This window comes from Cavia porcellus, unplaced genomic scaffold (assembly GCF_034190915.1).
Source record: "Cavia porcellus strain 051 isolate PalLab524CR breed Dunkin Hartley unplaced genomic scaffold, mCavPor4.1 scaffold_8, whole genome shotgun sequence".
Taxonomy (NCBI): Eukaryota; Metazoa; Chordata; class Mammalia; order Rodentia; family Caviidae; genus Cavia; species Cavia porcellus.
In genome coordinates, this window is record NW_026947491.1 from 10,324,312 (window position 1) to 10,338,397 (window position 14,086).

Here is a 14,086-nt window from a genome sequence, read left to right on the forward strand (position 1 = left end):
ACTAGGCCTGCAAATGTTAAAGAATTTTCGAGGGGGGTTTCAGTACAGATGGGAATGAGAGTGAACTGCTGCTAATATAAGAGTGAACAGGAGCCAGCACAGTAAAGTCCAGGAGGACACTGTGGGCAGGACCATGAGCCCTGTCTGTCCATCACTGCAGCACCCTACAGTGACCAGGAAGCAGGAAGTGCAGTTACTTCCTCACAGTTATTTACAGTTTTGCAACAGATAGAAAAGAAAATGTGTAAGTCGGTATGTTGTAAATTGGGGGCACTTTGTAAAAAAAGTTTTTATGGTGCAGTCTTTTTTCATACTTTTTCAAAGTTTTTCTTAATTGGGAAAGAGTTGTATATAACATCTCATATTCATGTGCTAGTTCTTGAATATAACATGAAGTTATCAGTATATTTTTATTTTCAAACATTTTTCTATCAGTAAAAATATTATCTCAGAATTGCTTTTCTTTCAAGTCCTTGTTTACACAAGTGAAGTAGTGCCTGCAATGATGTTTTTACTCAGCATGGCTCTCTGAAGTTTCTTACTGGCCGAGTATCTTAACAGTGACATGACTTCTGTGAATAGAATGCTTAATGCTGAATAATAACAAGTATATTTATAAGAATTTGTTTATTCAGGGAAGGGAAAGTGATATTAGGGTGTAAAGGGAACCAAGGTAATCAAGAAATGATAACTCATGTAGCAGTTCCCCAAAACACGTGTAATTGTTACATATCACAAACATGCACTCATAAAAATGGCTTCATGTAAATCTGTATGTTTCAATGTTACATTCATTGGAGAGTGCAGCGTACTGTTGACTCTTGTGAAGCTAGGATGAAATAGGTTTGTCAGACAGAATTTTGTCTCTGAATCCTTCCTGTAGCATTCCATGCCTGCTTTACAAAGTCAGCACCCATATGGAGACAGCAACTGGGCTTGTCATAAGGTTCACATGGGAGACATTTTGGTTCTCAGTATATGCTTCCCATTATTAAACCTGCTTGCCTTAAGATGGTAAAAATCAGATAGCTTCTTTGGAAATGAGTAAGAAATGCTTCTGTAACTCATTACTGCTATATGAATTTTCACAGAGTATCTCTGAGAATCTTCCACAGCAGCCTGTCGATCCTTTTCCTGGGGATGCAGATGATGGAGGAAAACATGCAGGAAATACACAAACAAAAGGTAGGAAATATGTGTAATTTATTTAGAGAAGTTATTTGATAGTTATTTAGCTAAAAGTAGAGCATTGCTGGATTATAATAGTCAAAAAACTACCCATGAATTGGATAGTAAGAAAAAAGAAGTAAATCAGTAGTAAGTTTTATATACTTTGAAGTTTAAGTAATAGGTTAATTTGAGGGTCACTGAGGGAGCTACCTTGTTAGCACCATTTCAAGGCATTCTAATGTCTGAGGGAAGTTAGAAAATTAATAGGAAAGAAAGGAGTGAAGAATGCGAAAGCAATAATACAGGGAGTAAACAAAGAAAACAAAGTATGGAGTGTGGAAAAATGAAGTAATTCTTTTTTTTTTGTCTTTTTCCTTTTTTATTGGTACCAGGGATCGAACTCACGACTGCCTGCTTGCAAGGCAGGCACTTATGCCACTGAGCTAAATCCCCAGCCCCTGAAATGAAGTAATTCTTAAGAGAAGGAAGATCAAGGTAGCAGAAGTGTAGAAATTGTATCAATTGAGCATTGAGTAGCAAAACTTGATAGAGAAGTAGAGCAGAAGTTTTTCACTTTCCCTGTCTTCTTACCACTGGAAAGGCATCAAGGACTGAAGTACTAGATTATGCAGAGCTCTTCTTTATTCACTACAGATCAGAATAAACAAGCAAGGTCAGCTATATGCGTAGTTTCACTGGTACCTTGGTTCATGCACTTACTTCTCCCACAATGCTGGTTGCAGAATTCCATTTACAGTTTTACCACTTAAAAAGAGTTGCTGTTTCATCATGTAGTGTATCCAGAATGAGACAGTAAAAAATAGAAAGAAAAGAATGCTTTTTGAGATCAGCAAAGTCATAGTCTCAGTAAAAAGTCCATAAGAAAGTGGTTGACATTCGTGCATTTTCAATTTGGGTGACATGATGAGGAGGAAGTCAGCACCACTTTCCAAAAAGGGAAAGAAGGGAAGGGAAGAGGATTTGGAAGAGACTCAGGGAAGGGAAGAGGATTTGGAAGAGAGTGTGTGTGCCAGATCTTTTGTGAAGAAAGGAAGCCCCTGTTGGGGAACATGTTACACCACATATTTGATTCACAAGGACTGAGGAGGTGTATTGGTAGTAAGTTCTCTGGAAAGGCTGACACCACTCATCCTCAGACCACTGGAGGTGGCCCAATATCAAGTTTCCTGTAGAGAAATCTGGAGAAGAACCATAAGTTGAGAACTAGATCAAGACATAACAGGGTCAAGGGGGAGCATAAATCTTTTTTTCTTAATTTTATTTTAAACAGTAAAATTAAGCATAACAAAAGATAACAAAACAAAACATAAGAAAGCAGTGTAAGAGACACATTTCAAAGCAAGACATCAGTAGATCTTCACTATCTGTTATACTTTCTCTTGTTTTCTTCCAAATACTTGTCCATATCTTCACATACAGTGAATTTATACAAAACAACATAGTATAAAACTGATCCAAACAGGATGGTGAAGGCATTTTACGGCTTCAAGACCAGACAATAAGGAAGTCGACAATGGCTGTCATAGTGTTCCTCATTCTCTTCAAAATCACTGTCCATTCCTTCATGCATTTTGAAATTAAACAAAACAGACTAAAATCACTTGGAATAAAGAATAATAATTTGCTGGATTTCACATCATGATGCTACGGAATCAGAACTGGGTCCCTTAGTGTCTCTTTTTCTTCAAAGTAGTTGTTCATTTTATTGTGCATTATATAATCAGTTCTCATAAACTGTTTAGAAGTTCTACACATGCACGAGTCTCTATATGGATAGCTATCCTTTCTGTATTGGAGGGAAAAACAAAACAAGACAAAACAAAAACTCCTAGTAAAACACAAAATGAAAAAGTAATATAAAACCATGACACAAGGTGACCTACATGGTTACTATGATGTCTCTTGTTATCTTCAATAGAATTGTCTATATCATCAGGCATAGTATAATTGAACATAGCAGTATATAACAATATTAATAAAAACAAAACATTGGAGACATTATAAGACTTCAAAAGCAGGTAATAATCAAACCAGAGTGGGTATCCTAGTAAATCCTGTCATCTTCAGTGTAGTTGTCTATACTCTCAGACTTGATACTATCAAATCATAACAGATTTGAATAAGATCAGTCAAGACGAGACAGTGATCTGAGAAACCAGATTCAAATAAGATCAGTCATAATAAGACAGTATAAGTAATACAGGGCTTCAGATTAAGTTAATAGGAAATTAAGGATGGTTACTGTGGTATATCCTGCTATTTTTGGAGTAGCTGTCTGGCCATTAAGTCTACTACAGGTAGACAGGCTGGAATAAAATATAACCAAACTAAACAAAATGATAAGAACAATGTGGATTTTAAATCGTGGTACACTATTAACAATGTCCTCTGCCTTCCTTTTTAGACAATTCCTTCCCTTTTACTTTCACTTTCATGGGGTACATTGTACATTTTGGTTCCCACTAATTCCCTTTAGTTTGTAGGTTAGGGATGCAAGCTGTTATTTACCCAAGTGGTTCTGAAACTTTTTACCCCTGGGCTTGATCTTAAGTTGTTTTCCTGCACGTACAAAAGCCTCAAGGCTTTTGCTTCATTATAGCTTTTTCTCCACTGCATAAGTATCATGTCTTTCCAAGCGATCTTCAGGTGCTGGACGAGCTGCCCCTATTTCTCTCTGGTTCCCTGTCACATAGAGCATTGTTTTTTCATATTTGACTTTTGGTCCATAAACCCTCTTTCACGTTAATTATATTTCCCATACAGAGGAAATTTTCGATGGGCCCTATCTCCTGATCTACTCTGCCTGTGTTTCTTTTTGTTAGTGTATCAAGGCCATCTATGTTAGAGATTATAGCCAACCTTCTCTGCCTCATTTCTGCTATGCTATTTTTCTGCTATTGGTTGTCTACTTTTCTCCTTCATTCCATTGTCTGCCCCATTCATTGAGGCCTCTCTGCCACTGTTCCTGAAATCCTGGGGTTTTTTTCTCCCTCTCTAGAATGTCCTTCAGTATTTTTTGTAGGGTTGGGTTGGTGGTCACGAACTCCCCCAGTTCCTCTTTGTCATGGAAGCATCTTGTTTCTCCATTAATTTTGAGAGACAGTTTTTCAGGGTATGTCAATCTGGATTGGAGGTTATTTTCTTTCAAGGCTTGGAATAATTCACTTCAAGTTCTTCTTGATTTGATGGTTTGTGTCAAGAAGTCTGTCATGAGTTTGATGGGTTTTCCTTTAGAGGTGATCTATTTCTTTTCTCTGACAGCTTTCAATATTCTGTTCTTGGGATGAATTTCTGGGATCTTGATTATTATATGTCTGGGTGGTAGCTCAGTTTTGTTTTAGGTGGCTGGAGTTCTGTATGCCTCAAACAGCTGAATATCATTTCCTTTTCCTATGCCTGGGAAGTTTTTCTTAATTATTTCTGTGAATAGCCTTTGTATCTGCTTTGTGTTTACTCCTGCTTCTTCACTCATTTTTATTCTTAAACTATGGATCATCCTCTTGTTGTCTTCTAGCCTTTGTATTGTTACTGCCTATTTCTTTGTTATTTTTAAGAGATCTTTCCTTTCACAATCACACATTGCAAACCTATCAAGTGTTGTTAATGTATCCCTAGTTTCCTTCAGGCAATTTTGCTATCTTTCAATGTAGTTTTAAATTTCCCGGTAATCTCTTTGACTCTGTTGCATGTATTCTAGTTTTATTTTATGGTCTTCTATGAAGGTTTCTCTCCTTTTTCGTGTTCCTCCATTTTTCTATCTATGTCTTCTTGGGAGGGGCTTAGCATTTCTTTTATTAATCTTACATCTTACTGTAGTTGTATTAATATTTCAGTTTTCAGTTCATCTATAATGTCATGAAGATATTTCTTTATGTCAGCTGATACCATGTCAAATATCTCATGTTTCCTGCCCTCAATCTGTTCGGTATATACCTCTCCTGGCCCCCATATTCCCTGGGTTGACTGGAGGCTTTTTCTAACTTCTTTCTCTTGTTATGTATCTTGCTTCCTCAATACAGGTGTATCGTGAAGGTCCCAGCCCCTTTCCTATTGGTTATGGTTCTCATGAAGTGCGCTGGCTAGGGATTGCAGCCTTCTCCATTTTGTTGTTGGTCATTGAGGTGCAAGCAGGGGTGGTGTAGGATGGCCCCTACCCTCTGAGCCAGTCAACCAGTGGAGGCCTTCACCACATTAGTTTGTGCAGCGAGGATGGAACTGGTTTAGGAAAATGTCAGGGACAATTTCAACTCTGGCTATTGGGTGCTGGCCAAAGGCATGACCCAGCTCTATCAGATCCCACCCATGTGCTCTTGGCAGGGAGCAGCCAACTGAAGTCACTGCCATTCCTTGTTCTGGCCCATCCTGTCCAATATCAATATGTCATCTGGTTGGTCACCTAATCTCTCCCAGGAGGGCCAGATTCTGAGCACTCATTGCAGGTTAGTGCAGGTCTCCACACTGGCTCTGTCCTCCATTGGGCTTACCAAACCCTGACTTCAGCACAACTGTGGCTCCAGTGAGAGCACTGCCACGCGAGTCCAACTGGCTCAGGTGAGAGTGCCACACCCGTGAGTTGGACTGGCTCTGGTGAGCGTGCTTCTGGCTCCAGCCTTCTGTCCACATTTTTCTTTTCTTTTTTTTTTTAAATCTTTTTCCTCAGTTTCTTCCTGAGTCATTGAGAGTCCATTTCCTTTCACCCAGTCTTCTGCATGGTGGTAAATTCTAAGTGTCTGAGCTGTTTCTCCCAGAGAGGCTCTGTACCTTGTTACTTACTGATCCACCATCTTTCCCGTGACTGCTGAACAAGGACAATCTTATAACAGAATCAACACTCAAAAGTCAGCTACAACTTGAAGATGTCTCTGAGGAGTAGTAATTTCCCAAGTCATTGCTATTGATAGCAGCAATAAAGATAACTACCATAAACAATTTATAAGGATCAGTGCAGCAATTTCACTGAAATAAAAATAGAAAATGTGAAGACATAGAAGCCAAATGTAACTCTGGATCTGCAAGTCCCCAAAGGCAAATTTAAGAGGCAATGAGGTGGAACAATTGAAAAGCCACCCTTCTGGACTCTTATGAAGTGGTATCACTGAAGGTAACAGAGCAGATGCATGAGGCTCCCAGTGTCTGACCTGTTCTCCCTGTCCTAAGCTCCACCACAGCTCAGCACTCCCCCAGGGCAGGACTGCTGCGGTAGGTCGTGCCCCTAGAGAGCTCCCTCCTGGGACCAGAGACTGAATGGGAATCATACGCCTCCTCAGCCTCATCCCATAAATCTTGTTTTTATTTCTGAAAATATTTCTAGCCAAAGGGGAAAGAGTAAAGAGATGAAAAACAAATTGTAATTCTAAGATACTACTGCCATTTCTGCCAAATAAAGAAAGGAATGGTAGGAATAATCCATAAAAAGCAGTAAATGGAAACAATCAAGACCATCGAACTAGAGGTCAGTTGGGAGAGGAACAGGGATTTATTGGGGGAAAAAAATAGGAAATAACAAAGCTAAACATAATTTTGGAACAAATGATGAAACATGAGAGCACTTACTCCTCACAGCTTCAGTGTTTGTGCTCACAAATGGCAAAGTCGATTCTTGCTGCTGCAGAGATGATTAGAAGCAGGGACAAGGGCTAGACTTGCCTTACACTGTAGGTACTTCCCTCCCCTCCTAAACTATCAGGCATCAGAGATTTCTGTTAAATTGATAATTATTCAAGTGACATTAATGTACACATAGAAGCATTGACTCATTTTAAGATAAGTAAGTTGTGATAAAATAGCTTTTTCACACAAATCCTTTAAAAAGTAACATAGAGACACTCTTTGGTTCATTCCTTCAATGCGGTATCAGTGGAAATCACTGAGAAATTCCCACGTAGCTTCTCCTCAGCCATGTCCCCAACTTTCACAAAACCTGCTTGTGTAAGGAGTAATGATATTGATGAGTAGTGTATAAAAATCTCACTAGGCATGGTGCGTATGCTTTCAGTTCGAGCTATTTGAAAATTTGAGGGAGAGGGATCACTCATTTGCAGGAATTTAAGGGCACCTTGGCAGCATAACAAAACCTCATCTTTTAAAACATAAATAGCATTGACACACCGTTTGTGAGCTCTGCTGTGCTGGGTGTCTCGAGAGCACCTATGTGTAGTGCAATGCTGTACCAATGGATGATGTGGTTTGTTCAATTTATATGCTGTTCTCTTCTTTCAGCTTTGACAGTCAGCCTCTCAGGGTCATGATGGATCCCAAAATCACTTTTTCACAACACCCGACATGTATAGATTGGTATATACTCACTTCCTGTTTAGTTATGGCATTTGGAAGAATAATGTCACATTGGAAATCATGTTCAACCTGTATTCTAATTTTTCTCTCATATTGATCTGACCAATGGGAAAGCAAAGTCAAAAATCTGAAGAACTCATTTCCAAAGCAAAGCATGTATCCTAACTCTGTGAGAATGTATGTTTGGCTTTCTCATATTTTCTTATATAGATTATTTTTCATTTTCCTTTTTAGATTTACCTGACACACATCTTCACTTGAAGGTAATGACTGTATATTTGTGTTCTGAATCAACTTCACATTTTGGAGCTGTGGAGTGTTCATTAAGCATTTGACTTTAAAACCCATTCAGCCTGCCATGGAAGCAAAAGATTGTGTTGCGAAGAAAGCAGTAGGAATAAAGGATGTAAAGACATTTCAACCAGGTAAATCTAGCAATACACATGACTCTGGAAAGAAATACAGTAGCTTACTGTGTTTGATGTACCCACAATCATCTCCATTTTTTCTCCAAATTTTGGAAAGCTTTGACATAAACACTGAAGATGTAAGTATTGGTGTCTGTGTTTGCAAATAGGTGCTAAAAAGCACAAGAGAAAACAACTTTTAATGTGTTGTTTACTTATGTTTCAATACCCAATGTTCCCAGTTTGCATCCTTTTTTATTGACAATTTTAAGTTTTATTTTAAAGAGATTAAGACAAAAGAAGACAGAACAAAGCAGGTCAGAGCAGAACAATGTAAGCAATACAGCACTTCACTACAAGACAACTGGATATTAACAGTAGCAACCAAAATTTGAAATACTTGCGTATACCTTCACATATAATAGTATCAAACATAACAAAATAGTGTAAAACTATTCAGGAGAATAAAAGTATTATAGGGCATTCAGAACCAAAGAACAGAAAATTAATAATGGCTATGATATTAACTCTTTTTCTATAGCAAATTTGTTTATACTATCACATATATTAAAATCCAATAAGACGCAACATGATAGAACCAATGGAAACATAAGAACAAAAGCATAGTAGGGCTTCAAAACAAGATGATATTACATCAGTGCAATGGCTGCCATAATGTCTTGTTTTCTTCAAAATAGCTGTTCATACCATCACACACAATCAAATCAAACAAAACAGAATAAAACCATTCCAACTAATTAATGAAAACATTATAAGGCTTCAAAGCAATGTAATGGGGAATCAAGACTACCATAAATCCTTTTGTACTCTTACCATGTCTTACATTAGGGAGACTATATGGTATTTAAATATGAGTTTTTATTTTGCTTATGAGTATGGTCTCAAGTTGCATCCATTTATTTATAGATATCTCAATGTGATCCTTCTTTATAGCTGAGTAGTACTCCATTGTATAGAAATACCACATCTTTTTTATCCATTCCTCAGTTGATGGACACTTAGACTGTTTCCAAGATATGGCTATTACAAATTGTGCTATTATGAACATGGGTGCACATATATCACTGTGGAATGGTGTTTTCAGTTCTTCTGGGAATATGCCCAGAAGTGAAATAGCTGGGTCAAATGGGACTTCCAATCTCAGCTTTTTGAGGAATGTCGAGACTGATCTCCCCAGTGGTGGCACCAGTCTACACTCCCACCAGCAGTGCAGGAGAGTTCCTTTTTCCCCACACTCTCTCCAGCATTTGTTGTTGGTAGTTTTCTTGATCCTGGTCATTCTTTCTGGAGTAAGATGGAATCTCAGTGTTGTTTTAATTTGAATTTCTCTAAAGACTGATGATGATGAATATTTTTTCATGTATTTATTTGCCATTTGCATTTCTTCATCTGAGAACGTGTATTCATCTCAGATGCCCATTTTTGGATTGGGTCTTTGAATTTCAGGGGTCTCATTTTTTAAAAAAAATTCTTTATATGTTTTAAAAGTCCTTTGTCTGAGGGACAGTTTAGTGAGAATTTTTTTTCCCAGTTTGTGGGTTTTATTTTCACTCTGCTGGAGACTTCTTTTGACATGCACAAACTTTTTAATAGGACATCATCCCAGTTATTGATTCTGGGAAGTATTTCTTGTGTGGTTTGATTCCTGTTCATGAATTCCCTACCTACCCTTATGTTTTCAAGATTTTTATCTAAGATTCAAGATTTTTGTCTTCCAGCAGATTTAGTGTTTCTGTTTTAATATTCAGATCTTTGATCCATTTAGATTTTAGTTTAGTACATGGTGATAGGCATGAGTCTAGGTGTAGTTTTCGGCATATGAGGAGCCATTTTTCCAGCACCATTTATTAAAGAGACTGTCATTCTTCCAGTGAACATGTCTTTATCAAAGATAAGGTGGTTGAGTGTGTTTGCAGTTATGATTGTGTCTTCTAATAATCTATTCCATTGATCTTCAGATCCATATTTATTCCAGTACCATGCTGATTTTATTACAGAAACTCTGTAGTATAACTTCAAGTCAGGGATAGTGATGCCTCCTGTCTTGCCTTTGCTACTTCAAACTGCTTTGGTTACTCTAGGTCTCTTTTGGTTCCAGGTGAATTTTAGGCATTATTTCTCTAGATCTGTAAGGTTTGTTAATGGTATTTTCATTGGGATTTCATTGCATCTGTATATAACACTTTTGGGCGAATGATCATTTTCACAATATTTATTCTTATCCATGAACAATGGATGTCTTCCCATTTTCTGATGTCTTCAATTTCTTCTTTCAGGGTATTATAATTTTCCCTGTAATTCTTTTACTTGTATTGTGAGATTAATTCCTAAATATTTCATATTTTTGGATGCCAGTGTGAAGGGTGTGGCTTCTCTTATTTCTCTGTCTGTGATTTTGTTGTTAGTGTATAGGAATGCAATTGATTTTTGAGTATTGACTTTGTATCCAGCTGCACTGCTGAACTTATTTATTATATCTAGAAGTCTTTCAATGGAGTTTTGGGGGTCTTCTGTGTAGAGTATCATGTCATCTGCAAATAATGATAATTTAACTTCCTCTTTTCCTATGTTTACTCCTTTTATTTCTCTCTCTTGTCTAATTGCTCTGGCTAGTATTTCCAGTACTATGTTAAATAGGAGCGGTGATGAGGGACATCCTTGTCTTGTGCCTGATTTTTAGGTAAAGGCCTTCAGTTCTTTGCCATTTAATATGATTCTGGCTCTTGGTATGTCATTGATGTCTTTTATCATACTGATGTAAAGACCATCTATTCCAATTTTCTGTAAGATTCTTCTCATGGATAAGTGTTGGATCTTATCAAAAGCTTTTCTGCATCTATAGAAATGATCATGTGATTGTTACTTTTGGCTCTATTGATATGTAGGATTACATTTATTGATTTATGTTTGTTGAACCATCCCTGCATGGATGGGATGCATCCCACTTGGTCATGGTGTGTAATCTTCTTGATGATTTGCTGTATCCTGTTTGCCAATATCTTAATGAGGATTTTTGCATCTATGTTCTTTAGGAAGATCTTTTTTAGTTGGGTCCTTCTCAGATTTTGGTAGTAGGGTAACAGTTGCTTCCAGGAATGACTTGGGAAGAATTGCTTTCCTTTTGATTTCATTGAGGAGTTTGAGGAGTGTTGGCATTAAGTCTTCATTGTATTTCTTGTAGGATTCCACAGTGAATCCACGTGGGCCTGGGCTCTTCTTTGTAGGTAAGGACTTAATTATGTTTTCAATTTCATTAATTGAATTTGGGTTATTCAGCAGTTTGACATCTTCTTGACCCAGCTTTGGTAGTTTATATGTTTCTAGGAATCTGTCTATATCTTCTGTGTCATCGAACCTATGAAAGTAGAGGTTTTTGAAATAGGTGTTAATGATCTTTTGTGTTTCTGCAGTCTGCAGTGACTTCACCTTTTTCATTCCTTATTGCATGAATTTGAGTTTTTTCTTTCCTTTTTTAAAAAAAGGTTGGTTAGTGGATTATCAATTTTATTTATTCTTTCAAAGAACCAACTCTTTGCTTCATTGATTCTTTATATTGTTTTCTTAGTCTCTATTGCATTAATTTCTGCTCTGATTTTTATGATTTACTCCATTCTTATGGCTTTGAGCTTGACTTGCTCTTCTTTTTCTAGATGTTTGAGGTGTAGCATCAAGTTGCTTGTTTTTGTTCTATAATCCCGATGCGGGAGCTCAGTGTAATTTTTCTCTGAGGGCTGCTTTCATTGCATCACACAGATTCTGGTAAGTTGTATTTATATTTTCATTTGCTTGTAGGTATTGTTTAATTTCTCTTTTAATTTCCTTTGTGACTCACTGAATGCTCAAGAGTGTATTATTCAATTTCCATGTGTTTGGGGGATTCTTGCCATTTCTTTTATCATTAATTTCTAGTTTCATTGTCCTATGATTTGATAAAATGCATGGGATAATTTCAACTCCTTTGCATTTACTTAGATATGTTCCATGGGCTAGTATATGGTCTCTTTTAAAGAATGTCCCATGTACGGCTGATAAGAATATGTATTCTGATGTTGTTGAATGGAACACTGTATACGTTTATCAAATCCATTTGTTCACAGCTATGATTCAGTTCTGTTATTTGTTTGCTGATTTTCTGTCTGGTTGATCTCTCCCTTAGTGCCAAGGGTGTGTTAAGGTCTCCTGTCATAATTGTGTTATTACTTATTTGATTTTTCATTTCTGCTAATATTTGCTTTGTATAGCTGGGTGTTCTGGAATTTGGTGCATGTATATTTAAGATTGTTATCTCTTCCTCTTGAAGTTTTCCCCAAACTACTATGTAGTGACCTTCTTTATCTCTTTGGATTATTCTTGGTTTCAAGTTCACATTGTCTGCAAATAGAATAGTTACCCCTAATTTTTTAAATTCCTGTTGCATGAAGTATTGTTTTCCATCCTTTGACTTTCAGTCTATGAGTTTCCTTTTGGGTTAGATGGGTTTCTTGTGGACAGAGTTTGATTTGATGTTGTTTCTTAATCCATTCTGCCAGTCTGTTTCTTTCAATGGATGAATTGAATCCATTTACATTAATGGTTATAGCTGTTCTACACTGCTTTATTGTTGACATGTTTTCTTTCTGCTGTTGTATCTTTACCTTTCTATTCTGTTTAATTGGTATGTCATAGATGTCCTTTATCATATCGAGGTAAATATTGCTTAGTAGTCTTTTCCTATGTGTATCTAGAATGTGTTTCAGTATTCTTTTCCAGATTGGTTTGGTATTTATGAAGTTCGTCAGCTGTTCTTTGTCATGGAAGTATCTTATTTCTCCATCCATTTTGAAGGACAGCTTTTCAGGGTATATCAGTCTGGGTTAGAAGTCATTTTCTTTTAGGATCTGAAATACTTCGCTCCATGCTCTTCTTGACTTCATTGTTTGTGTTGAGAAGCCTTCTGTGATTCTTATATGTTTTCCTTTATAGGTGGTCTGTCTTTTCTCTTTAACAGCTTTTAATATTCTATTCTTATGTTTGATTTCTGGGTGGTGATTATTATATGTCTGGGTGGTTATGGCTATTTGGAGTTCTATATGTTTCACTAATCCATATGTCAGTTTCCATTTTCATGTTTGGGAAATTTTCAGCTACTACTTGTGTAAATAGCCTCTTCATATCATTTGTGTTGTCCCCTTCTTTTTCATTTATCCCTATCAATCTCTTGTTTTTATTTGCATCATGTTGCATTGCTTGAATTGTTATCTCCTGATTCCTTGTTATTTTTAAAATATCTTTCCTGTTCACTAGCTGAAATCTTGTCTTCGAGGTCTGAAGTTCTATCTTCACTCCTTGTGACAGTTTTGACAACTTTCAATGAAATTTTTGTTTTCCTGTATATCTCTTTGAATCTGCTTCATGCATTCTGTTTCTTAAACTGTTCATCCATGAATTCTATGTTTTTACATTATTCCTCTAATTATTTAACTGTGTCTTCTTTAGATATGTTCAGCATTTCTTTTATTACCTTTATCATTTCTTCTTTTACTTGAGAGATTATTTCTAATTTGAATTCCTTTAAAACTTCTCAGAGTTGCTTCTTTAATTCATTTCATATTATTTCAGATATTTCAGGTATATGGCATATATTTTCTTCTATGTATATGGTTTCCAGGCTATCTTGGGATGGGCTGGAGGTTTGATATTGCATTTTGGTCTTCTGTCTTGTCATTTTCCTAGAATTCTGTGTTTCAAAAGATGTTCCAAAGCTTCCCCTGGGTGTGTTGGTAATTGTCTCCTGTGCCCTTGGCTCCTGGGACTGAATGGAGGTTGCAGATCATGGTCCAGTCATACCCACAGGAACTTTCATGCCATCTCCAGTGTTTCAGAAAGCTGGGTGAGCTCCTAACCAGGGTTAGGGATGGTCCAAATGTCTCCCTAGGCTAGCACCAATGTGCTAGAACTAACCTCCAATGCATTCATCTCCACTGATTGAAGAAGGTCACAGCGTATAGTCCATTTGAGTCCGTGAAAGCTGCAGAGATCAGTATAGTGTGGCTGGAAGCTGGGCGGGCACTTAACCACTGGGAGCAATGATCTTAAACTCTCCCAATTTGGATTCTTATATTTCACAGGGATCCACAGATCTAACTATAATATTTGAAGATGGTTTGAAAGTTTGTGGATTCTTGGTGGAGTGC

General features: G+C 37.1%; 1 protein-coding gene across 15 annotated transcripts in view; it reads left to right on the forward strand.

The window, feature by feature from the left end:
- The window catches only part of LOC101787092 (ankyrin repeat domain-containing protein 26-like), a 151,998-nt gene that overhangs the window by 8,325 nt on the left and 129,587 nt on the right, over nt 1–14,086 (forward strand). For 14 of the 15 annotated variants that reach the window (XM_063254345.1, XM_063254341.1, XM_063254343.1 and 11 more), the window contains exons 5-7: nt 1,092–1,185; nt 7,720–7,748; nt 7,838–7,910. In XM_063254345.1, coding sequence (XP_063110415.1) covers nt 1,092–1,185; nt 7,720–7,748; nt 7,838–7,910 — 196 coding nt within the window. The remainder of the gene's footprint in view (nt 1–1,091; nt 1,186–7,719; nt 7,749–7,837; nt 7,911–14,086) is intronic. The other variant, XM_063254339.1, reaches the window with a different exon arrangement.